Raw genomic sequence first — 27,511 nt, forward strand, 5'->3', positions numbered from 1 at the left:
GCTGGTAAAGAATCCACCTGCAATGTGGGAGACTTGGGTTTGATCCCTGGGTTGGGAAGATCCCCTGGAGAAGGGAAAGGCTACCCACTCCAGTATTTTGGCCTAGAGAATTCCACGAACTGTATAGTCCATGGGGTCAAGAGTCGGACACGACTGAGCAACTTTCACTTTCACTATGTGGTTATTCAAAGTTCTTAATTTATGATTGGGTTGCATTTCATCAGTTTATTTTAAGAAAGTTATTTGATTTTGAAACATTTTTTCTTCAGTGATAAAAATATAAATGATAATGGTGAACTCTTAAAGCTTCTGTATTAGTAGGACTGTATTGGATAAGGTGCTTTACAATTTGAGTCTATAATATTAAATTCCACACTCAAGTACATTTGTTTTTTTCTTACATGTGATGTCTTTATTGATATTTGCAGGTTGCTTTATGGGAAGCAGTAGAATAAATCACCAGTTGTGATATAATTAAAAATATACCTTTGATTATTTTATGATATAAAATAACAGAAATAAAACACTTTTTGTTTTAAGGAAATTGACAATGGAGGAAAATTACCGATTAGAAAAAGAGGAGAAACTTTCCAAAGCTGATGAAAAGATCAACCATGCAGCTGAAGAGCTGGAGACCTATAGGTATGAATATATTTCACCCCTTTCTTTTTGAGGTAGGAAGGGTATCCATACAAAAGCCCAAAAGCAGAAAAAAATAATAGAGCAATAAAAAAAAAATCACCCTTAATTTAATTATTTTTCCTTTAGATGTCTTGCTCTTATGTGATTATACAGAAAATATAAAAAGGAAAAAAAAAGTTTTTCTTTTACTCTATGTAATTCAAAATCTCTTAGATTAGTTGGATTTGAATATGGGCAATCCTATATTATGTTAAAGTTAAGAACTTTATGAATGTGACTAATTTTAAGGTCTTTCCTCTTTGGTTCACATGGGGAAGAATGTATATAATATTAATCAATTTGAGAAGTATGCTGCAAAAAGAAGAATAAGCCTTAATTAAAGTTATGAAGAAGTGTTTATAAGACCATAAATCTAGTTTTTACCTCAGCTCAATCCTTACTGAAATAGTCGATCCTAAAATAATAGAAATAATAAAAACCTAGAGAAACTAAGTGACAAGATTCAGCAGTACTCCAAATAGTTGTGATACTTCATTTTGCATTAGGAAGAGCAAGCTTGAATTTTATCCAAAAGAAGTTTTTAGTCTTATAAGGTCTTTTTATAGTTTTATGAACTTTAAGTCTTTTTAGTCTTATAAAGGTAATAGCATTTTCTTTCTCACAGATCTTTAATTTCCTAGAGTTCTATTAAGACTATAGACATCTGAATACATCTCCCAGTATGCTTCTTAAAAATGAAAATGAGCCAGTATTCCATCTAAATCTTAGGTAAACTCAAGTAGTAGTATTCCTAAAGCTTGCCTAATGTTTAAATTATATCAGGAAAAAAATATGCTTTAGAACCTTGCAACTAAACCAGCACCACCAAAGGTGATGAACATGTGGAGTTCTAGCGTTCCATGAAACAAAGCAGTCTAGGTATTAAATTAATTAATATTTTCAGTAGACATAGTGTGTTTTGTCATTTCTTAGTTTATGTTAAGTAGAATAATTGCTTGTTCTTTATAGAAAGCGAGCCAAAGATCTAGAGGAAGAGTTGGAGAGAACTGTTCATTCTTATAAAGGACAGGTACGTGTGTGTGTGTAACTTAAAACGGTGGTGATTTGTTTGAATTCATACCTGTTTTGATGCAGGAATGTAGTTAGTCTCTTGAGGTTTTGCACATGTGGCGGAACATTTCTAGGGAGCAAAGATTCTGGGCCAAGAGACATTGTTTAAAGTTGCTATTTGAACTACTGCTGATTTGGGAATTTGAGTTGCATAAAGAAATAAACATGTGGCAGCATTAGGGTCCTATATATATATAACCAGCCTGGCTAGTTGTCTCTTAATTGGTACCTCCTATTGTAATTGATTATTGTGTAAAACAGAAATGTACCAGACAAAAATTTCAGTTGTCTTTACATTGTTTTTCTTTTAGAACTATAATAGAGTAGATCATATGTATATGAAAATTTGCTTTAAAATAATACTTGCTGACTTTTTTAGAGATGATTGAGTTATTTTTGAGTTTATGAGTTTTACATTAAATCATAGTGGTAGGTATGAATGTTTTTTACAGAAAAAAAATAGTTATTAGTAGTATTTTAATGACTTCTTTTTCAGGTTATTTCTCATGAGAAAAAAGCACATGATAATTGGGTAAGTTTTAAATTTTCTTAGGCTTTTTTGTCAAATTGTTCTTTTTCCTAATTTAGATGCGCAGTGTAAAGGTACACTTTTGTAACTGAGAAAAAAAGGTAGTGTTTAAAAAAATCAGTTTCTTTTAATTTCACCAGTAGTGGAATTACATCCCTTATGAACTAAATACTTTGTTATGATACAGTTATTCACAAAATCTGATTTTTCCTTCTCTGCTTTTAGCATATTACTTCTTTGCAAGGAGCTTTACTCTTTGGGGCTTATACTCTGGGGGAGGTGAGGCAATGTTCATGGACTTGTTTCAGGCAGTGGATTGCCAGCTAATTACTTGTGGACAAATTTTTAAAATTCTCTAGGTTTGTTTACTCATCTGTAAAACAATGGGACTAGCTGAAGTAATAATCTAAAGCCCATCCTAGTTCTAAAAATTATATTAATATAATTTAGGTATCTGATTTTCTGATTTTTAATTACTTGTTACACAGTAAGAAAAAGACCATCATGAGAAATGTCATGTCAGTGCTGTGGAGGAACTGTATGAGGAAGTGATAACTATATAGATTTTGAGTAATGCTCAGGGTGGTCTCTCTAACATGAAGAACTGTTGTTAACAGCTGGCCTTTGAAAGACTTGCCCCTCAAAGTCTTCAAGGGGAAGTGATTTGCACAGTAGGTGAATATGGGGTCCGGAGTCAGCTTGTTTTGGTTGATATCCTGGTTCTATCACCTACCACCTGTTCCTTACCTAAAGACAGATATTATTAGTATCTATTTCAGAGTTATTGTGATGACATTAAATAAGATGATTCTGATAGCCAAGTACCTGACATATAGTAGGCATTCAGTAAATGTTAACTGTTAAATTTTCACTGTTGTACTGAAGCTTGGCAGATATTTTTATTTTCAGGCATGGATGTTTCTTGGAATGGAGATTTCAGCTTAGAGTAAGAAATTAGATAAGTTGAATATCAGGATCCTTCCCAATTTTGAGCTTTTATATGCTTCTGAAATGAGGGTTCAAGTGAAGATTTGTTGTTGAAATAATACGCTGGTCTTGGAAATGAATTTAGTCTTCTTCACCCCTTTCTAAATGCTCAGATGCAAATTATTTTTTAAAGATGGAGAGGAACTGATGTTTATTAGTATTGCATAAATTCTAGGTACTGTACTCTAAGGCATTTTACATATATTACTCAGTCCACACAATAAATGTAATTCAGGTCTTCCTGATAAGGAAACAGCCCTCGGTCATGTGATTAGAGAGTTAAGATTGGAGATTGAAACATTGACCTTTTAGATTCTAAGTCTTATAGGTTTTTTTTTAGATTCCAAGTCTTATACTTTTTCTTTTCAATACATTGAGATTCTTGTTTAGTAAATAATGACATTGACCTTAAATTAAAACATGCAAACAATATGCCCTTCATGTCTCAAACTAAACAGATATTTTATAAAAATAATTTATACTCACTGAACAAAAATTTATACTAGGTAGAAAAGTACAAAGAAGTAATTAGCAGTAGTACTTTAATTTATTCCATGCTTTCATAGATACATTGAGACATAAAGCGCATATATATGTTTAAAAAAATAAGATCACATATTAATGTTTTATAATGTATCTTAATATATCATAGATATTTTTATGAAGTTTTATATTTTCTATGAAGTTCTTCATTTTATAGACTCTTAGTTTGCTTCCACTGTTTTACTGTAATAAATAATTTCTTAATTTTAGGTGTTACTTTCTCTGTTGAGCATTTCTTTGCTCCATCCTGTTAGATTTACTCTTCCTTTGAATTGTCATAGTACTTTGTTTTTGTTTTTTTTTTTTGGTATCCTGTGGCAAGTACTGTGGTTATTTGTATTTGTTCTTACCACAGATTTAAGCTCAGAGGGACTGTTTTGCTTTCTTTCTTAACACCTGTACCTAATAGAATCTTTTTTGCATATTGTAAGTGTTCAATATCTGAATATAAATGTTTTAGAATACAATATGGTTGGTTATTTACTAAAATTACAGTTTTGCTAACTTCTGGGTTTAAATTTTTCAAGTGTGAATCACTGTCATCAGTCTATTTTTATATTTCTTTGTTGTAGGTATATCTTTAATATATACTATACTATAAACAGAGTAGAACTTACTTTTGACTTTACACATTTTTGTGCCATATGTTTAAGAGTAAATATGTTACACATTAGCAAACATTTAGAAATGATTTTAGTTCTGCATCATTAAAAGTTAAATGAACTGGTATTTTGTTAACAAAAATTGTTACAGTGGTGTTCTTTTTTGTTAGTACAAAATTGATTATATAATTCAGAAAAAGATTTACACCTGGAATCTTTTTGACATTGAGTGCTAACATGTGGTTAAGCTATATTTTTGGTGAATATTTGCCCAGTTAAAGTCAATACTCAGGTACAGTTCAAAATTATAGACTGAGTTAATTTACCTACCTTTTGGTGACTCACATTTGCTCTGCTGCTGCTAAGTCACTTCAGTCGTGTCCGACTCTGTGTGATCCCATAGACGGCAGCCCACCAGGCTCCCCCGTCCCTGAGATTCTGCAGGCAAGAACACTGGAGTGGGTTGCCATTTCCTTCTCCAATGCATGAAAGTGAAAAGTGAAAGTGAAGTCCCTCAGTCGTGTCCGACCCTCAGCGACCCCATGGACTGCAGCCTTCCAGGCTCCTCCTTCCATGGGATAGTGAACTGCATTAATCTGGCAGGTGTGATGTTCCACACTCCGCTGCTTCTACTCTGGAGAGTCCACAGAATAACAGGGAAACATGTAGTATTCTATGCAAGCTTAATTTTACCCACAGCTATTTGGGTTTATTGCATATTCTTGGTATAAGCTTTTTTTTCTTGTAACATATGTATCGGTACTGATTTTTATTAAATGAAAATGTCTCTGAGTAAATGTAAAAGACTAAGGAATATATCTCTACAGTGCTGTGTACTTAATAAACATGCAACATGCTTTGATTATATTCAGCCATTTAAAAAAAAAGGCCTTTACCAGCATTTTTAGACCTTTAGGGTTTCACAGAATTACAGTGATTTCTTTTCAGAGACAGTTACTTTGTCCCACTGCCAGTGTTGCCACGCATAATAATTGAGTCTCCATTCCTAAGCTTGGGTCCTCTTCCATTGGTCTTGTCATGTTATTTGGATATTTACAACACTAAGTAATTCTAATCCTTGACTTCACATCTAGCTGAAAGCATTTCTTGGCAAGAACATGATTAAACTCCAGCCTTAGGCTCATCTGGTTGTATGAAACTCATTCCTTTTTGATGTAATTTTCTAAATTAAATTTTTTTTACATTGAGTTTACTGAAATGCATACTTAAGTGATTATATGCAATTTTTGTATATTTGTATGCAATTATTGAGATATTTATGTATGCTTATATTATTTTCCTTAAGTTGGCAGCTCGGACTGCTGAAAGAAACCTCAATGATTTAAGGAAAGAAAATGCTCACAACAGACAAAAGTAAGTATCTTAGTAGGAATACTTTAAAAACTTTGCTTATGACTTTTATTCTTAGTTGTTATTTTATTAAGTAGTTAATATTTCTATAAGGATAAACAGACTTTCAGTGAACATATCTAGTAATAAAGTACACCTTAGTTCTATTAGAGTTTACTAGATTTTTTGTTTGAAACACTTGTCTTAGAGGTTACTGTAACAGAATGAAACTTTTCATAGATTTTTTTGTAAAAAGTATAACTTAAAAAATTTTTGTTTAAACCGGGGTGGGTAGAAGGAGGTTATAAGAGATGGAGATAGAAAGGATAAATCTCTTTGACATGGTAATTCGCAGAGTATTAACATCTTTAATGAATAAATGGATAGAATGTTTATTTTTCTTTTTCCATGATTTTATTCTATTGGATGGCATTGCTTTACAATAACAAAGTGAAAGAGAGGATAAAAGAGTACAGTGTTCGATTGAAGGGAAGAGTAAATGGTTTTCTATGAAGACTGTAAAAGTCTTCCCATAATTTCTTGACAGAATGTACTATCAACATTATCCAGTATTAGTTTTAGTCTCTTGTCTTTTCTACTCAAAAATTAAAGCCATATGATTAAATTTTTTATTTCAGATCTAATGGTATAGAGCTAGAAATAAGATTCTTTTAAAATGTCATATTTTTCAGACAAAAGGTTTGGAAAGGAATAAAATAGTAGGATGAATTAATCAGATTCCAATTTTATGTTATGATTGAAATTGTATGGGGAACACTGCAATGGAAAGCTTATATGACTCAGAGCTGGGAGCCTTGAGTTTTAACCCTGGTACTTTGATTTTGCATAAATCATTTGAACTCCTAACTTCACTTTCCTTAGTTGTAAAATAAGTTTTGAACTCACTGACCTTGGAGGGCCCTTCATCTTTCTAAAAGTTGGATTCTGTGATACAGTATTCTTTGTAGCCTAGTTTTGAAAGAGAACAAAACAATTCCAAACCTCAACAAAACATCACTATCATGAGGCAAAAGGAACCTGTTACCCTAAAATAAATAGTGGGGGATGTATAAAGGTATTTCGATCAGAATAATTTTAAGGGAACTGCTTCTTTTATGTAGATATTGAGATAATAAAAAGTAGTTTATAATAGTGGCATTTTTCTTGAAATGTGAGTGCTTCTCTTAGATAAGTAACTTAGCGATGTTTGTTCTTTATTTGCAGATTAACTGACACAGAATTTAAAATTGAACTTTTAGAAAAAGATCCTTATGCACTTGATGTTCCAAATACAGCATTTGGCAGAGGTAGTTTTTTTTTTTAACCCCTCATTAAAAAAATACTTATTATATTTTGTATATACCATTTATATTAGTGTGAATTAACACTACTCCTTATGAATTTTTTAGATTTTGGAGTTAGGGTTCAAATCTGAGTTCTCTTGTGGTCTCCCAAGTTTCTGAGTTTTGTTCTCTAGCAATACTGTGAATAATGGCTTTCTCAGTGACATTTTGTAGGATGATATATGTTTAGTACCTTGAGCTCCTTGGGAAGCAAAGTGCTTGGTACATAGTAAGGTGCTCATTGTTTTTTTAGAGAGTGAATGGGTAAAGATTGTTTAAATGGAATAGCATTGTGACTGTTTATATATTAACCATTCTTTGGAATTTGCTTGAATTTTAAAAATAAGAATTAAAACAGCTGGTTTGAAATAATGTAAAACTTCATTAAAAAGGTGGGAAAACTATATTAATCTGAGTTTTGATTGCTTTAATTACCCCCAGAAGAACCAGTTATTTGGAAGATGTATTTAATATTTCTGTCCATTCATTAGTGAGTTAGCATCTTTATGATCTCATACTATTCCAAATAGTTTATTACATTTTTCAAAATAATTTTGGTTGAATTGGAATTAAGCTTCTAGGGTAGTAAAAACAAACCTATCTTCTGTAGGTAGACTGCTCTTTGAATAACTGTTGAAAAGTTATAAAAACCACTTTGACAGTCCAGTTTCATTAAGTATTTCTATGTTAAGAAATAGCAGATTGTTATGAATTTCAAATAGGAACAACATCTGGAGTTGAGGGAGTTATACAGAAAGAATTTTTATCTGAAGCAAATGCAAAAATGTCTCAGGGTAAATAATGCTTTGATCTTTTGTTATAACTACATTTGAATATTATATAAGCTACATAATAAAATTTAGCATGTTTTGAAAAGTATTATTTTGGGTGGCATTAAAGTTTGTTTGTTTTTTGATAATGTTGATTTTTGATCTTTGGAAGTATAACCATTATTTGAGAATGGTGAAGTTTGTAAAATGATCAGACTTTTGGTCATATGGTTTATAGATAAAGTGATTTATTTGATGTGTAAAACTGAGTTTTCACTGGTGATAAATCAGAAATCATTTCTGATGCTTCAGAGTATTTTGTGGGGTTTTTTGTCAGCTTTTGAAAATCTGAACTTTACTCGGGTAATTCATAGTCCAATACAGGCCCTATCTGGCCCTGATTTAAACAGAGCCCATCTATTGGTACAACCCTCACCAGCTGAAATATCTGGAAGCATACTGCCATTCAAAACCAAACCAAACCAAACAAACTTCATGCCCCTCAAATCCTCTTATAACTCTAAAATATGGTGTCCTTTGCTTAATAGTGTATGATCATTCAAGAGTATTAGTTACCAGAAGAGTGATGTTTTTATTGACTGAAGTGTCTGTTTGGTAGATAGACTTAAACACATGGTTCTATATATAGCTCTATCCCATATTAGCTAAACCCAAGGCACGTTCAGTATTTAGGACAGAGATTAAATTTAAATTGGCAATAGAATGACCCGATGGTAACTGCTGAGATAGGATTCTAATCTATAGTGTAGGTAATTGAAACTATGAATTTAAATATGCTGTTTTAATTATTCCAGAGCATTCCCCATATGGTCCCTCACCATTGGGTCGACCTTCACCTGAAATGAGAGCTTTTCTCTCCCCTCCAACTTTGTTGGAGGGTCCACTCAGACTCTCACCTTTGCTTCCAGGGGGAGGAGGAAGAGGTATATTGTTTAAACATCTTTATTACTCTAGATTTCTTCCTTACTTTATATTTTCATCTCAACTTATCTTTAAAATGATCTTTAAAGTAAACCTTTGAAAAATACAGGCATTCCTTGCACTTACTTTGGGTTACTTTTTGTTTGGAAAAGGAACTCTGTGACATCTAATTTAAATATATTTTTCCCTTAGAAACCTGTTTCTAATGGATTACATTTTGGTCAGGGAGTTGATATATCATCTTTTAAAATCTTTTTAAAAACTGTATCCTTTGCTACATAATATATAACTTTATAAAAGTATACATGAAATACAGTAACAGTGTAACCTAGCATAAAATTGTATTTTAATTAAGCATTATTGGAATACAGAATTTTAAAAAAATCTTTTTTTACTTCATTATCATGATCTTTTTATTGTAGAAAATCAAAAAGTGAAAGAGCTGTTTTTTTTTTTTTTAAGAAATAAGGAATTCAGAAGTGCACTCTTGTAGGCATAGTTTTGTTGGGAACCTTAAAAGAGTCCTAAATCATTTGCTAGTACTTTGAGAAACTGACCCAAGATTGTGTGCTTTGTTACCCCCTTATGTGTTTTTGAGAATTTCCAGGGCCATTCAAGCCCAAGCATGAGCTATTGATCTTTCTGCAGTTACCTCATCAGAACTGATGTTACCTGTATACTTCTTTTGATCTGGAGTTTTCCTCTTTTGATCTCTCAACTATATTTTGTTTGTCAAGTTACTTTAAAACTTTTCCTTGCGTTGTAGCAAAATTCAAACATATTTATTCCAAAATCAAGAGCTTTAGGTTTTTAGCCCTGAATTTGTGTTTATATCATGTCATATTATGCATGAACATAAGTGTTATTGAAGCCAGTCACATGAAATAGTACTACCCTTACTATCTATGATGCTTTCTGATAACTTCTATTCAGTTCTATTCCATTTCATTAAGAAAGAATACTAGTTAAGATTAACTTCATACACCACAATGGGTTGCAGCCAAAAGTCTGAAAAACAATGCCCTAAAAGTAAGGGTATAAACTAGCTCAATTGCCAATGTGAATTACTATAAGTTGAATGACAAAAGTCAAGGATTGCTTGTAGTTAATTGAAAATTTGAAATAACAGTAAAAATTACCTTTGATTTCGCCTCTCCTATTTAAATTACTTTCCTTTCTTTTTAAATAACTTTCAAGATACAGTGTGATTAGATCATTTGCAAGGATGTTTTATTGTTTGTTAGAAAAGCTACAGAAGTTTTAGGTAAGTTATCAGCAGGTCTTAAAAGAGTTGCTTTGAACTGAAAGTTTCTATGACCCACAAAAGAAGAATGACCTTTCTTTTCCTTCCTCTTATCTTGTTGTTGTTGTTTTTCTTTTTTTTTTGAAAGTTTGGATGAGATACATGTTTGAGTAAGGTTGAGTGTAAGGAAAATAATTTCTGTTTAGAGTAAATTGTATGTAACTTGTGGACTGAATGAAAAACCTTGACCTTTAGCATGTTCATGTTGGCAGTTTTTCACCTAAAATAGTCACTTGGCCTGTACTTTTTTCCTCTGGAAGTAAGCAATCAGGAGAAAGTCTTTAAATGTCTCCTTTAAAGATCCATTTTTCACTCTAGACAACCTCAGCCTAATTGACTCTTGCACATTTTTCACTGATTTAATTTTCTGCTTTCCTAGCCTTTTTTTTTCCTTCTGATGAACTGACTAGAAGGATGAACAAACTAGAAGGAATAAGGAAAAGTTGACCTTCTGACATAAAAAAGTCAGTTGGCTTCCTGACAACAAGAGTAGATAGAACAATTTTAAAAAATTACTAAAATTAAAAAGAAAAGAATGCTTATACTGATTGGTACAAGTTACCATATTACTTATCATATTACTTTTATTTCTTAAAGGAAGTACTGAAATGTGGGGAGCATTTTAGAATGATTTCTATTAAAATAATTGTTTTTTAAAGTTGTTCTTTGAAAAGTTAAATAAGCTTTTGATTTCTGGGCAATATAATTTTGAGGAGACCTCATTCCCCCTTCAATGGCAGATGAAATATTAATTAATTTTGTTATTTAATATTAAAACTTTTTATATTTGTGTTTTTCACTTTAATTGATTATGGATTATTAGTTGAGGTGCCATTCATTCTGTGGTCATAGGAAGGGAACTTTGGAATGATTCTCTTTCTTTATAAATGTCAGCATGTTAGATTTTCTTATCCAAATGAGTGTTATCTTGTTCAGAGTGTTTATTTCAACAGTGCTGCTGCTTTTGGAACTCTTTATTTTAGACTTGCTTTCAGAGTTGTGAGCTCTCTTTGGAGGTGAACTTGATATTTAAAAATTGCTAGAAGCCAAGAAATGGCAACCCACTCCAGTGTTCTTTCTTGGAGAATCCCAGGGTTGGCAGAGCCTGGTGGGTTGTTGTCTATGGGGTTGCACAGAGTCGGACACGACTGAAGTGACTTAGCAGCAGAAGCCACTTAAAGCCAAATTTATTTGGCATATATAAATTTTGTAATCAGACTGGTTAAAATCATTTCTGAGGCAGAAGTCATGAAGAGTCATGCCTCTACTTACTACAATAGTAAGATGCCATTTCTTGAGCGGCTCTTAAGTTAATATGAATACATTTCTAAAAGATACTTTGAGTACTTGCAGAATTATTAAAATAGGTATATAGCCTCTAAGATGACTCTTTTCAGGGCTTCATACCCTTTGACTATTAGCATATTAGTTTAATTAACAAAAATCTCATAATTATTACATCTGATATAGAAATCCTTTACTTTGCTATTTACTTTCTACTCTTATTTTTCAGACTTGGTATTTATAATTTCCAATTTAACCACTGACTTTATATGTAAATAATGATAGTAATAACATTTAACAATGAGTTTTATAGGCAAGTATTTATGTATATGACAAAATATTTCCTTTTGTTTTAGAAATGGCTTTCGTAGGATAGAATTATAGTCTAATGTGTCTTAGGAAAACTTGGTTGGAATCTGATTGTTTTGCCTTTCAAAAAAGGCCTGGATTTTATTGATGAGAGATCTTATAATACTTTTTTAGATAAAACAGTTGTATCTTTCTTCTTTAATTAGGCTCAAGAGGCCCAGGGAATCCTCTGGACCATCCAATTACCAATGAAAGAGGAGAATCAAATTCTGATAGGTTAACTGATCCTCACAGAGCATCGTCTGACACTGGTTCCCTTTCACCACCCTGGGAACAAGATCGTAGGATGATGATTCCTCCATCAGGTATGGAATGAGTATAGTTAGTGTGTATATTTGAAAGGCAGCCAGTATGTGCAACATACAGGAATGAAAGAATAGAGAAGTACATGTGTGCCCTGTCTTAAGAAGAACCATGATACATATTAGAAAACAGTAGTAACACAAATTTCCAAAGAGAATAATTAGGGATAATTATTCACATTATAGAAAACTGTCCTCCCTCCACCCCCACCATGCAATGTCTTTAGTTTTTGGTGCTCATAGAAGTGATACATGTTTATATTTATGTTAGAAAATTTGAACAATGTTAGAAATTTGAACAATTTGAGAAATGTATAATTAGGAAAGTGGAAAAAATCCCCCTTGTCATCTTAAGCATGCCGCTCCCAGAATGTAGTTTTATATCTTTTAGGGAGTTCTTTTTTGATACGTTTTCATAAACATAGGTATACCCATTCCTTCATTACTGCTGTGCAGTTATGCTATTCACCTTCTTATAATTGTCTTTTTACCTTTGAACAATATATCTTAGATTAATTGTCAAGATAAATATATTTACCGGAAGACTCACAGTAGAATATTTTGAAGTAAGGCAATAACTGTTATTCCCTTATAGCCTCTATTTGCCCAAGGAACGTTATTAAAATTATTCAGTTTGCTTAACTTTTATTTATGCACAGTGTTTCAGGGACAGACACTGTTACGTAGAGCAAGCTATGCCTGCTTTGCATAAATTAGTTACATTTAAAAAAATATACTAGTTCAGATTGCTTCTTGAGGAGTTGGAGAAGGAAGAATATTATGGTTAAAAAAACATTTAATTCCAATTAGCCTTTGCTTTGTTAGTGTGTGTGTGTGGTATGAAGTGGTAATTTCTTTGGTTTGAGGTTACTTTCTTTTGTTTGATATCATTAGAGTATCAGCTTCATGAAAACAGAGATTTGTGTCACTTTAGTTCACTGCTATATCTCCAGAACCTAGAACAATGCTGAGCCTGTAGTATTTGCCCAGTAAATATTTGTTGAATGAATGAATACCCAAATAATTCTAAGAAAGCTGAATAGTTTTCTTACTGTTTTTATATTTAGAAATATGTATGCTGTGACTTTCAAACTTAAGAATCTGTTAATAGGTGGCATAGAAATCCTCCTTTCAAGGATTTTTTTCTTGAGTAGCATTCATTTTAAACTTTAGATGTGATCAAAATAAAGGTGAATAATTTACCGCCCCTTTCTTAAGGAGTTTGATTTCAAGCTTTTGGTGTATATTTTCTGTGTGTGTGTGTGTGTGTGTTTCCCTGGTGGCTCAGAGGTTAAAGCCTCTGCCTGCAATGTGGGAGACCTGGGTTCAGTCCCTGGGAGAAGGAAATGGCAGCCCACTCCAGTATTCTTGCCTGCAGAATCCCATGGATGGAGGAACCTGGTGGGCTACAGTCCACGGGGTTGCAAAAGTCAGACACGACTGAGTGACTTCACTTTCATATATATATATATATATACACACATATGTATGTATATTTAAAGTGTTTTGTTTGGGAGCATTAGGTCTTAGCGGGATCTTTCTTTGTGGCTCACGGACTCTCTAGTTATGGTGCACGGGCTCAGTTGCTCCAAGGCATGTGGGATCTTAGTTCCCCGATCAAGGATCAAACTCATGTCCGCTGCATTGCAAGGTGGATTCTTAACCACTGAACCACCAGGGAAATCTCATATTTTTGTAAAGGATGTTCCTTTTGAGAATTTACAAGCTGTTAGTACCAAGAGTCCCTGTCACATGCTCTGCATCTCCCCCCAAGCATTATCTAGTGTGGTGATGCTCAAACTTGGCTTACCATCAGAAATAATTGAGGGGACTTAAAAAAATGCAAATACCTGGGTTTCACTGCATTCCCCTGCCCTTGTTTTTCTGTAAATTTCATTGAAATATAGTTGATTTATGATGTTGTCATTATACCTTCTAAACATGATCTCTGGAGGTAAGATCTGTATTTCCCAAAAAAACCTCTCTAGGAGGTTCTGAGGAATAGCTCAATTTAAAAACCACTAATTTATCCAGTGCCCTTACTGGAGAGAAGGGAACTGAGTCCCAGAAGAGGGATTTTCCCTGACAGTCTTAGGTTAGAACAGTTAGCCAGGTGAGGAGCTGAGGCTGAAACTTTTTTGGTTGAATACTTTCTGTTGATCTATCTTTAAGTTTACTGACTCTTTCCGGTGTTACTTCCATTCTGCTGTTAAGCCCATCTGGTACATTTGGGGCTTTGCTGGCGGCTTAGCGGTAAAGAATCTGCCTGCCAATACAGGATACACGGATTTGATCTCTGGGTCGGGAAGATTCCCTGGAGAAGGAAGTGGCAACCCACTCCAGCATTCTTGGGAAATCCCGTAGTCCAAGGGGCCTGGCAGGCTACAGTCCACAGGATCACAAAGAGTTGGACATGATTGAGCAGCTAACCAACCCCATGGACTGTAGCCTCTGTCCAGAATTCTGCAGGTGAAAAAGTATTTGGATTGGAAATTAAGAAATTTGATTACTGATCTTCACTCTTTAATCTTTTTATGTGATTTTTGAAATTTGTTTTATCTCTTTGGACCTCAGTCCTTTTATACAGTGAGAGAGATGAACTGAGTGATCTGTGTAATCTGTTTATCTGAGTAATAGAACATTTAGTTCCGTATTAATAGTTAATGTTGAGATATTCTAGATAATGTTCAATCTAGTTGATAGAGCAAATAATATAATATACAATGTTAGTAAAACCGAAGACTATTTACAGCATTCTTTTCGAAATCCAATTGTGAACACGCCTTTTTCATTTTAAAAACTTAATTGAGGGACTTCCTGTTCTAGGTTAGTAAAACCGAAGACTATTTACAGCATTCTTTTCGAAATCCAATTGTGAACACACCTTTTTCATTTTAAAAACTTAATTGAGGGACTTCCTGTTCTAGGTCAAGCTACCTTTTAATCAAACTGGTAAATGTTGACAGCAGTAAGTTATGTAATACCTAGAGCAACCACTAAGAAGTCTTCTTAAAGAGATATACTGAGGAATGCTTTGGATCAGATAAATTGTCATCGGAATAGACCTGCTTCTCAAGCCCCAAGGAAACATTTCCCAAGATAGATCATATCCTGGGTCATGAAACAACATTTAACAAATCTAAAAGAATTGAAATCATATTGTGTGTTCTCTGATTATGGTGGAATCAAACTAGGTTGAATTATTGATACATGCAACAATTTGAATAGATCTTAGATGGTTAAGAATCTGCCTGCAACTCAGGAGAGCCGGGTTGGATCCCTGGCATGGGAAGTCCCCTGTAGAAGGGAGTGGCTACCCACTCCAGTATTCTTGCCTGGAAGCTCCATTAACAGAGGAGCCTGGAGGGCTACAATACATGGGGTCTCAAAGAGACAGACACAACTGAGTGACTAACATAAAGCCATAATGTTGACTGAAGAAAATATCTCAGAAGGTCAGATAATATATGACTTCATGTATATAACATCCTTGAAATGACAAAATTATAGAACTAGAAATCAGATTAGTGGATGCAGTGAGTTAGGGATGGTAGAGGGAGGAGAGTGGATGTGATTAAAGGGAAGCCTGAGAGAGATCCTTTTGGTAATGGAATAGTTCTGTATCTTGAATGTGGTGGTGGTTTCATAAATCTATTCATGATAAAATCTATCCATGGCAAGAACTATAGACGTTAGTAATATGTGGTGGCTCAGATGGTAAAGCGTCTGTCTACAATGCGGGAGACCTGGGTTCCATCCCTGGGTCGGGAAGATCCTCTGGAGAAGGAAATGACAATCCACTCCAGTACTATTGCCTGGAAAATCCCATGGACAGAGGAGCCTGGTAGGCTACAGTCCATGGGGTCGCAAAGAGTCGGACACGACTGAGCAACTTCACTTTCACTTTCCTTTCCTGTTATTACATTGAACTATAGTTATGAAAAATGTCAACATTTGGGGAAACTGGGTAAAGGGTATGCAGGAACTTTCTGCATTATTTTTGCAGCTCTCTGGGAATCTTTATTTTAAAGTCAACAGTTAAAAAAAAAAAACTTATCTGGATACAGTGCGTATAAACTGAAAGTATCTTTATGCATATAACCTGATGATTGTTTCAAAATTTGAGCATACCTGTAAGCCAGCATTCAGGTTAAGAAACCATTTTCAGTTTATTTTTGTTCATCTTATGAATTTAGATAGGAATATCACATCATAAGTAATCAGAGTTAAAATTTTAACAAGAAGATGTCCTGTAATTAACAAACCCATTATAAATTCTTAATAAATATTTAACTGCAACACAAATTTCATCAGTGTTCCTTACCTTGCTCAGTGTTTTATTGTGTAAGAAGTACAACTTTATTCTGTGAGGATCTCATCCTTGAAGTTCAGGAGTAGAAAAGCAAAAACATCAAAATGCTTTTTGAAGCCTCTCTGAATCACAAGAGCTGACATTTGATTGACAAAGCAAGTCACATGGCAGAATTTGGAATCATTGGGCAGGATAGGTATTCTACCTCTTAAGGACAAGGATACAAGGAAAGGTAAATAATTGAGGTCATGAATAGAATCTAGGCAGAGGGATTATATTAATACTATTGTGACATATTTTCACTTATTATATAACTAGTTTTTAAAACTATATTTAGGTAATATAATTTTAAAATTTTAAAATTACTTTTTGGAAGAAAGAAATATATGGTTTTTCTGTTAAGTTCTTCCTAAGTAATTGTCTTGTTTTCTTTGTAGTTGCTCTTATTTACAAAGCTGTGCATAGTAAGCAATCTTGACAAGTTTTTAGAAAGTCTTAAAATATGATCTGACTCCCGCATGTGTGCGTGCTGAGTCACTCAGTCATGTCCGATTATTTGCAACGCCATGGACTGTAACCCACCAGGATCCTCTGTCCATGGAATTTTCTAGGTGAGAATACTGTAGTGGGTTGCCATTTGCTATTCCAGTGGATTTTCCCAACCTAGGGATTGAACCCATATCTTCTGCATCTCCTGCTCCCACATTTAGTAGTTATTAATACATTTTGAGAGACATGCTTATTAAAATGTTCTTATGCTTTTTGTAAACTGTAGTTAGTAACTGTGTGTTTCTACGGTACTAGTAACATAATTGAAATAAGAAAAGAAATGCTAAAATTTAAATGATAGCTTTTTGACTGTCAGGGTATGAATCTGCAGGATTCTTGGCTTTTAGTCTTTTAACTGATCCTTGAGAATTACATCTTTAAGTAATTTATAGTACAGGTATTAATCACAGTAATGATTCATCATATGTACATGGTTATATTCATGAATCTAACAAGACAGATAGCAATTGTGTCTAAGTTCATGTAAATATTTTGGTAAAATTTTAAATTAAGAAAATAAAACCACAGATACTTTAATGAAACAAAGTTTCAGTTTTTATCATTTTTTTTTTTTTTCCCCACTCTCTGGTATTCTTAATCTCTCAGTGCCCCTCTTGATCTTTCAGTGCTCCAGCTTCAGGGTCCTTTTATTCCTCTATGTTGCCTCACAATTTCTTTTTCCAGGAATAGAGAAGTAGCAGAGAAGAATAAGAATCTTAATTCTCAGCAGATCTTGTGCTACTCGAGAGATATGCATTAATAGTGAATTATATAATTTTTCCTCCTTGTACTTTTCTGAGCTATAGCAAAGAGCAGGGAATATGTTTGTATGTATGTATTCCATTTTTTCTTTGGCCACTGCTTATCTTTAACTGATTTAGATAATATATTTTATGTAAGGGGTAGCAAAGAGACTTAGCTGCTATTTCTTGGTGGTTTTATCATGAATTAAGTGTGGTCTTCAGTGTTACATGTTTAAAAACTTGCCTTTTATCTCTCTTTTTTTAAAGAGCTAAACAGAAGACATATACAGCCAACTTGAAGAGGACAGTTCTAAATTTTACCTTGAGAGAGAAAAGTAAGCTAATCAGATCAGAACAATTGGGAGAGCTTTATCAGAACAGTTTGAAGAATACAGGCATAGATTTTTACATTACTGGCTGTGATCTGTAGATGTTTGTGTAGACCATTGCCCTGCATTGCAAACATTCTTTCAGATAAGATGGATTTGATAGAATTATAGTTTGTCTTCAGTTAGGTTCACTTTGATTTCCCTGTTGAGATTTTCGAGTTTTCATAAGCTGAAAAAGTGTACTAAAATCCATAGTGATGCTTTTCTACTCTTAAAGGATGAGATTTACTTTAAAGTTATTTCCAAATTTTGAGGCTCTCACTTTTTGGGGAGTATATATTTCTTGTGGCACTTCAACTTTCTTGTGTAATGATCCTTTTTAAATTCTAATGATTAGCATTTGGTTACTAACTTACTGGTATATGTAGTTATATAAACTTGAAAAATCTATGTTTAATTTTGCAGTCTTCCTGAAGAGAGTAGATTGAGGAAAGATTAAGATATGGGGACAAATATAAACAATTTTTGAAAAAATTTGCTTTTAATAAAAATGAGAGATGAGGTGGTAATTGGATGGAGCAATGTTTTTGTTTTTAAAGATAGAAAACATTACAACATGTTTATTTGCTGATGGGAATAATCTAAGATCAGAGGAGAAATTGATGATGTATGGGAGAGGGTATAAAAGTATACAAAAAGAGTGGGATCCAGAGGGTAGTTAAGAAATCAGATAGTGTTTGAATAACTTTATAGAAGGAAGGCGGAGCAACTGGGTACAGATGTGGAGGCTGGGTGAGGGTAAGTGAGTGTATTTAGTTGCATCAAGTTCCTTGATGTGTAAGATCATTAACTTGGGATAGGAGAGAAAGGGAGGAGATTGTCAGAGATTTGGAGGGAGAAAAAGGTACACAGTAGCCATTTAGGAGAGTGAAAGAATTTACATGTCAGTGAAATGTGGTATGATTACAGGGCAATGTTGAGTATCCAGTTGAAGTTTATGATCATAGATTTGAAAGAGACCAGCTAAGAGTCGGACACGACTGAGCGACTTCCCTTTCACTTTTCGCTTTCATGCATTGGAGAAGGAAATGGCAACCCACTCCAGTGTTCTTGCCTGGAGAATCCCAGGGATGTCGGGGGAGCCTGGTGGGCTGCCGTCTATGGGGTCACACAGAGTCGGACACGACTGAAGTGACTTAGCAGCAGCAGCACTCAATACTATAGGCTTGCCAGGTAGCGCTAGTGGTAAAGAATCTGCCTGCCAATGCAGGAGATTCAACGGACATGAGTTCGACCCCTTTGTTAGGAAGATTCCCTGGAGGAAGAAATGGCAACTCATTCCATTTGAAAATCGCATGGACAGAGGAACCTGGGCTACAGTCCATGCAGTTGCATAGAGTTGTATGCGACTAAGCATACAAGTCAATACTATATTTTAATATAGTTTATAATTATAAAAAATTTAATTTATCATTACATCTACTTTGGGATGCTTACTTTGTGCCATATGTTAAGAGCTTTATATTAATCATTCTAACACTCTTAAATTTATTATTCCCATTTTATAGGTAAAGAAAAAAAAACAAGAAGTTAAAAAAAAGCATAATCCTATCACCTACCAGAATTTACATATTAATATTTGTTTCATATACATATACATATGTGTGTGTGTGTATATGTGTAGCTGTGTGTCAGAGAAAGAGAATGGGTAAATAAAACAAATATAAACAGCACGCTATATGAGTTGAAGTCTATTCTGTTTCCTTCACAGCAGGTAGACTGTTTACCCTCTGAACCACCAGGGCAAGTCTTCCGTTTCCTTTCCCAAGGTCAACCTTCTTTCCCAGAGACAATCACTCATCAGTTTAATGTTTGTAAATTTATAGTCTAAATATGATTTTTTTTAAAATTTCTATTTTATCAAGTTTTTGTCAGCATGTTCCTGATTTCTTTCCATTTTAATAAAAAATTTATTATTGAATTGCTGTATTTAAGTATATGAATAAATCACAATATATTTATCCAGTCTTATCCATTTTCCTCTGATGAACATTCAGGGTGTTTTCAGTGTTTCACCATTACTAACAGTACTGAAGTTAACACTTGATTTTTGCACATATGTTCTTTAGAGATGAGTCCAAGTTATGAAATTGCTGGGAAGTAGGATATACATAGTTTCAGTTTTAATAGATGTTGCCCTTGGTCTTCAAGAGTGGTTATGTGTGAAGTATTTGAGAGTAGCTGTTTCTTCAATATCTGATATAAAACTTTTAAAAAGTATTTCCAGCCATATGAGTTAAATTTTTTCTCATTTTTCTTTGATTGATTTTTTTACAGTTCCTTCATTATTAGTGAGCTTGAGCCTCTTTTTATGTTTATTGGTCATTTGTATTTACTTCTGTAGATTGCCTGATCCATTTCTCTTTTGCTTAATAGAAATTCTTAGTATCTTTTGGATGCTAATCTTCTATCTTTTATAAATATTTTCTTGGTTTATTGTTATGTTTGTTATTGTTATATATAAAAAACCAAAAGTTTTCTATTTTTTTAAGGGAAGTTAATCCATTTTTATTTTTACTGAATTTTTTTCTTTAGAACCTGTCAATATCAAAAAGATACTGTTTTCTTCTAAAAATGTAAAATTTTGGTTTTTTAAGTCTTTAGTATGGATTTTATTTTGGTTTTAGTGTTCAGTTGAGTTTTTCCCCGCCATGGGTAGACAGTTGTTTTAATACTGTATATTTATCAATTTGAAATATTACTTTTATCTTAAATGTCCATATTTGCATAAGTATGTTTCTTGGACATTTTCTCTGTACCATTGGCCTCTTTATTCCAGAGCCATAATCTATCCATATTGATGGTTTTATCAGCTACTTTCTGGAAGTTTTACTTTCCATTAGTTCCTTAATCATTAAATTAAATTATTTCTTCACATTCTGAGTAAAGATGCTTATTGTACTTGATTAGTGAATAGTATTGAAATTAAAAAATGCAAATCCTTTATCCATCTGTATAATTCTCTTCTCAACCACATTAATGTTCTTGTTATGTGATAGACCCCCAGTTATTAAAGCTGCTGAAGGAACTATTATAAGCTGAGATTGGTTTTGGAATGAAAAGAGATGAATAACATTTTTGTTTAAACTAGACATTGTGAATTTTATTGTAATCTTTATTTTATGAAATTGCTTCACTGTGCTCTGCATGGTTCTTCCTCCGTTTTTATTTGTTTTTTTTTTTCCCCCTGATTCTTTTCCTTCTCCCATTCTTTCTTTTTAATCATCCCTTCTCTGAGAAGGGTGGTAGAAAACAAAGGTAAGCAGGCAAAAGAGAAAGGAACCCTTCATGTAATTATTTGTATTTTAGTCTTTCATTGGTCATATGCTTTCCATGTAGCTTTATCTTAATACATTGAGCATGTGTGTGTGTTCATGTATGTACTATACATGTATATGTATATTTGAATTTGACTAGAATGTCATTGTTTATTCGTTCGTCGTTTCCAATTTTTCTTTCGGGGCAAGCTTTGCCGCCTCTGTGGCACCGTTTCTGACTCCTCCAGTCAGAATTAGATAGACCATCTCTCATATTATTCGTATGCCCTTTTATTTAAGACATGATTTGTTTTTGTTTCGTCACCATAAGGACACAGATTGTATTAAAACCAACTTTGTATCACTAATGCCTGGCACATAATAAGAGCTGGTAGATTTAAAGAGTGGATTATTTTCCTAGAGGAGCACAATGTATAACATATGGTCAGTAAAACAGAATACTTACAGCAAAATCTTGTATTTCTCAGGTTACTGATATTGTGGGGATGTATTTTAGAAGCAAAATGATGGTATGGTCTCTTGAGACCTGGTTTTAAGAAAGAGTTGGAAATTCTGCCATTTAGTTAATTCCATGTTTAAAGTAGGGAAAACTCAGTTTAGACCTGTGGTTGGTATTGGCCTTTTCTCCCATGGGGCTAATTCAGATGGTTACAACAACCCTGAAAGAGGGAGGAAATGAGCCTTTATGACTCTCTGAATCTTTCTTTCCTAAGTCACATCCCTTGACCCTTGCTGCTGCTGCTGCTGCTAAGTCACTTCAGTCGTGTCCGACTCTGTGTGACCCCATAGACGGCAGCCCACCAGGCTCCTCTGTCCACGGGATTCTCTAGGCGAGAATACTAGAGTGGGTTGCCATTTCCTTCTCCACTTGACCCTTGAGAACTCATTAAATATAATTTTCTTCATTGACTCCAGTTGATGTCAGATGGTATCCTTGGCTTTTTGTGGGAAAGATGTGTCTGTAAGGTCCCAAGGAACTGAGTCATATAACAAGTATGTATGCAGTTCACATTGTATTCACCTAGGAGAGTCATGGAAGGTAGTATGAGACCGTATCTATTAGGATGGGAGAGTGAAACAGGCTAAAAAAAAGTTATCCCCTTTGTCCTCTGCCATATTTTTTTAATAGTATTATTACTTATTAACTTTTGCCAGAATCTGGTTACTTAAGGAAACTTCTGGCCCTTCCCTCCCACCGTAGCAGTGTCTTTAAGAACTTCCACCCCTAATTATTCAGATAGAGGAAGACAAATACTGCAGGACTTCACTTATACGTGGGCATCTGAAAATGTGGAACATGTAGAAAGAGAGTAGACCAATGGCCACCAGGGGTTGGGGATGAAGAAATGGGCAGATGCTGGTCATGTTCTCTTCCATATTTTTGAAGACTGGCAAAAGCATCCTTAATCAAAGTCTACCTTCACCTAACAGAGATAGACTACTTATATTTTTTCAAGAATGATGAGTTACACAAGGACCCATGAATTATTACCATTTTGTCATCATAAATGACAAAGGAGGCTGACTGTAGAAGCACTTGGGTCAGAGTCTGTGCCTAAATTTTGGACCTACTTGTGGGATAATGGGAACACGTTAAAGGGTTTTAAATGGAGAATAATCAGATCAGACCTGCATTTTGGAGAAATTTGGTTGTGTTATGGGAAATAGATTAGAGGGAGCAGTTGAGATTGGAGAGAGGGTAACGTTTTAGAACACTGTGACAGAAATCTACATGGATGATGGTGGTGACTTAGCTGAGCAGACAGAAAGATGTGAAGAGACACAGAGATAATATAATTGGGAGGACTTCAGATTGAATGGAATGAGGGAGGAGGGGGAGTCTTGGCTGATGCTGGCTTCTTGGCTAAGGCATATGGGCCATTCATTGTTCTGAGACAAGGAGCAAGAAAGAAGCAGTATAATGTTTGATGGGAAATATTTTAAGTTAACTTTGAACTTAAATTAGCTGTGCCTGTGGTACAGCTGCAAGGCACTTCAAGCTCAGCAGTCCTGGGAGAAATATCTAGATCTGACTTAAACGTCTGAAAGTACAGTAGTAGTTTACATCAAATTCGAGCTGTAGAATGGGTGAAATTTCTCAAGGAGAGAATGAGAGGAGAGGAGGCTGAGGGTGGAGCTCTGAAGAGAACATCCCTGAGGGGTCGTGGAGCCCACTGAAGAGACTGAGAAGGCACAGCTAGAAAGGAGAGGTAGGGAAGGTGCCCTCCCGGAAGCTGAAGGCTGAGAGGGTTGAAAGAGGGAGCAAATAGTCAACAGCGTGAGAAACTACATTCAATAAGAACTGAAAGTTCTATTTTAATTGAGGGGGAAAAAAAGACATTTTATCTTGGGGGATGTAATTTCAGTGGAACAGTGTATGCTGCACATAGATTGAGTTACAATTGAGAGACAAAATGGGAGGAATTCTGAATAATACATATATAGAAAACTTTTTTTTTTTAAGAAGAAGCACTTTTGACTGTGAAGGGGAGCGATAGCTGTAAGGGGGTTCTCTTTTTCTATCTAATTTTAAAGCAGTAGTTGGGAGAGACTTGCCGATAGGATAGGTCTAGCAGAAAGGGTGGAGGGAGGAAACAGAATGGAACATCCCAGCAGAAGCTCTTTGAGGCAGGGGACTCTGAGTACAGAATCAGGCTCTTAGATTGTCTAGAAGAATCCTAGGCAGGTGAAAAATGGCCAATAGGACAAAGACGCTAGTGACTGGCTGTTAGCAATGGAGTCTCCAAGATCAGCTAATTAGGGAAGGAAATGAGGAAAGGAGGAAATTGAGAGATCAGAGGACTGGAAGCTTCAGTGATACCCAAGGACAAGTATAGTGAGAGTAATGAAAAGGCTGGGAGGGGACAGGTGGTTGTGGTCAGAGAGAGGGTTGTTTAAATTTATGTTCTCAGAGCCTGTGCAGTTCTTGATGATAAAGCCCAGGCACATTTATTTAGAAACAGTGGCTAATTCAATTGCTAGTCTGTGTTATGTGATGGAGGAATAAGGAAGGAAAGATGAGAGAGAAGGGAGGAAGAAAGGAAAGCAAGACAGGAGGAAAAGGAAGTGGGGAGAGGGAGAGGAATGCTGTCTCCTGGAAGCTTCCTTAATGATGCAGCTTGCAGGATTGTCTAGGCACGTGGTGGGGAAACTACAAACACATGCCTTTACAGAACTCTGAGTCTGCCGGAAGTTCCATGGACCTCAAGCTGTCCTTGTGGCACTGATGCAGGATGCTGGTGTCAAGCTGGCTTGTGTGCCGACAAGGGGAGTAGGGATATCAATGTCCTTTGTGATCTGAAGTTGTAAGAACGGTGTGATAAACCATGTATTTTTCATGATTTAACTTTTAATTTTAGATGGGGGAGTATCTTCAGAAATGGAATCCAGTAGAAATGAAAGCAAAGATGATCTTGGTGTAAGTATTGAAAGTGGAATTGTATCCATGTATTCAGGATCTTTCTAATCTCTTGGTTTACTAGAATAGTAATTTAGCCAGCATCTGGTTTTTTGATTAAAAGCTGCTGCTTTCTTTTCTACAAATGTACTTCATGCTTTTCATTATAGCTATTTCCTTTCCGATTGTACCCCATGGTGAAAAGTACAATGTACAGACTCAAGGCTTGATTTAGTTTATATAGTTAAACAAGAACTTGAATTCCCTCTTGGACTTTCATTTTAAATCCAGGACTGTTTTAAAGTATGTTTTTTGTTCACTGTGCTTACAATCTTGGTTTTTGGTCACCTTGAAAATATTAACATAAGCAGTTTTTTTTAGTATATGCTTAATAAAAGAATGTATATTTTGGTACTCTTGGGCCATTCTTATGTTTTATTTTTAATTGGACAATTGCTTTGTTGGTTAAAGCTGTTTTCTGTTAAGTTAATAAAATATTCATGATAGCTAAAATCCATCTGATGTAGAAAACAGAATCTTTCTCTGGGGCCTTTTATGGTATCACAGACTGCTTTCTGCCAAGGTGCCTAGATGCCTTCTTCTAAGCCTAAATTTATAAGGAAACCTATTGCAAACTTTGCTATTGCAGTGACTGCCGTATGTCAATTTGTTGTAGAATTTAAATGTTCCTGATTCATCTGTTCCCACTGAAAATGAAGCAGCTGGACCTGGTTTTGTTCCTCCACCTCGTCCTCTAGTCAGAGTTCCATTGTTTCCAGTGGATACAAGGGGTCCTTTCATAAGAAGAGGGCCTCCTTTTCCTCTACCTCCTCCAGGAAGCATGTATGGAGCTCCCCGAGATTATTTTCCACCAAGGGATTTCCCTGGCCCACCACCTCCGCCATTCGCAAGTATGCTTTATAAAGCTTTATATATGTCTTACAGAGTAGATCAGAAACGTTCATTTTATTTTCTATTCATGTAGTAATACAATGGAAGAAAGTTTTTCTCATCTTCTGTAAGTATAGCATTATTTTTCCAAATTGGAAAGATTGCCAGCCATCAGTAATGAGGTCTCATCTGTAATGAGGCTTCAACTTTATTCATCTTAATAGATGTAGAATTATTTCTCTGTTTCAGTAATCAGAAAAATCATTGGCTTTTTGCAACAGTCTTATGTTAAGACTAAAATTATTTTTTCTTATTAGACAGAAATTGGGTCAATTAGTAAAAATAATTAGTTTATATTTTTGCATTAAAATGACTGGCTAAAGTATTAAAAAAATCTTTTAAAGTCTTTTTTCATAATTAGCTCCCATGTAGTCCTACTTATTTAAAACCTAGAATGTGTTTATCATCCTCTTTGGAATAATTGTTGAATTTATTAAAATTCCTCATAGCCTCACATTTGAGAAAAGAAATAATTATTGCTTTTATGACTATCTGTTTCCATTTAGAACTACAGGTTTCAGCAGAATAAATACATGGTTAACAAACACTAGGAAAAAGCCTATCATTTGCCTGATAGAGTCATTCTTTTCCTCATTCCTCCTTTTTAAAGTTTAGAGTGAACTAAAATGAATTTTATTTGAGGAATTTCAAGACAGTTTTTTATATAACTGTAAATATTTTAGGATACTGTCAGATTTGGGAATTACTGATCTTAATTTTAAGTCTGGTGAAAATTACATTACATGAAAGTTTTTAGAGAGTAAGTTACTCTATTTGGAAATAATTCTCCTTTTTAAAAAATGTTAAGATGTTAGATTTTCATAGGACAAAAATCTGCAGCTAAAATGAGTGATACTCCCTTTAATCACGTGTAGTTGAAGAGCATATGTTTTTCTCAATGTTGTAAAAATTCATTTGTTAAATCAGATAATTATTCTGGTGTCATCTTTTGAAAATAAAGATAGGTACTGAAAGTTATAAGCAAATGATTTATTGGTGCCGCAGTGCAGGTGCTGAAAGTTAAAACCTGTCTTTTACCAATCTCTTTGAACAGTGAGAAATGTCTATCCACCAAGAGGTTTTCCTCATTATCTTCCCCCGAGAGCTGGATTTTTTCCCCCACCCCCACATCCTGAAAGTAGAAGTGAGTTCCCATCAGGGCTGATTCCACCTTCAAATGAGCCTACTACTGAGCATCCAGAGCCACCGCAAGAAATTTGACCATATTGTTGGTCTCTCTTCAAAAGTAATTTTGACTTCTCTCTCATTTTCAGTTTAAGTAACTGCTGTTACTTAAGTGATTATACTTTTGCTCAAATTGGAGCTTAATGGAATTATAATTCTCAGGATAGTATTTTGTAAATAAAGATGATTTAAATATGAATTTTATGAGTAAATTATTTCCATTTTATTTTGTTCTAGGTGGTATAATTATTTTAATTTAATTCATCTACTATAACATAAACAATAAAGAGAGTTTTATATATGTAATCTTGCAGTTGGGGATATTTTAAACTCCAAAGGCTGTGTGTCTTTATGCCAAGAACTGTATTTACTATGGTTGCGGACAAATGTGAAAGTAACTTTATGCCTAATTAAATAAATTTTGATTGATTTAAAGACTTGATTGGCATTGATAATAATAAAATCAGCTAGTTTTTTCATAAATATGGTTCCACTAGTTAGTTTTTTTTACTTCTACCAATGGCTTTGAGGCTAAAAATAATACTTTTTTTGGATCTTTTCCATTCAGTTATCTTAACCAAAACTGTGCCCTTTTCTTATACATAGACATGAATGACCCAATGCAAAAAGT

General features: G+C 34.3%; 1 protein-coding gene across 7 annotated transcripts in view; it reads left to right on the forward strand.

Moving 5' to 3' along the window:
* MIA2 (MIA SH3 domain ER export factor 2) overlaps positions 1-27,270 on the forward strand; it is a 78,426-nt gene extending 51,156 nt beyond the window's left edge. For 4 of the 7 annotated variants that reach the window (XM_068991033.1, XM_068991037.1, XM_068991036.1 and 1 more), the window contains 10 exons: positions 541-642; positions 1,651-1,711; positions 2,249-2,284; positions 5,720-5,787; positions 6,988-7,070; positions 8,692-8,820; positions 11,921-12,079; positions 24,707-24,765; positions 25,421-25,655; positions 26,750-27,270. In XM_068991033.1, the coding sequence (XP_068847134.1) occupies positions 541-642; positions 1,651-1,711; positions 2,249-2,284; positions 5,720-5,787; positions 6,988-7,070; positions 8,692-8,820; positions 11,921-12,079; positions 24,707-24,765; positions 25,421-25,655; positions 26,750-26,916 (1,099 nt within the window). In that variant the 3' untranslated portion in view covers positions 26,917-27,270. The remainder of the gene's footprint in view (positions 1-540; positions 643-1,650; positions 1,712-2,248; positions 2,285-5,719; positions 5,788-6,987; positions 7,071-8,691; positions 8,821-11,920; positions 12,080-24,706; positions 24,766-25,420; positions 25,656-26,749) is intronic. The other 3 variants (XM_068991034.1, XM_068991039.1, XM_068991038.1) reach the window with 1 other exon arrangement.
* The last annotated feature ends 241 nt before the right edge of the window (positions 27,271-27,511 follow it).

Source organism: Capricornis sumatraensis, chromosome 19 (genome assembly GCF_032405125.1).
Source record: "Capricornis sumatraensis isolate serow.1 chromosome 19, serow.2, whole genome shotgun sequence".
Lineage (NCBI taxonomy): Eukaryota > Metazoa > Chordata > Mammalia > Artiodactyla > Bovidae > Capricornis > Capricornis sumatraensis.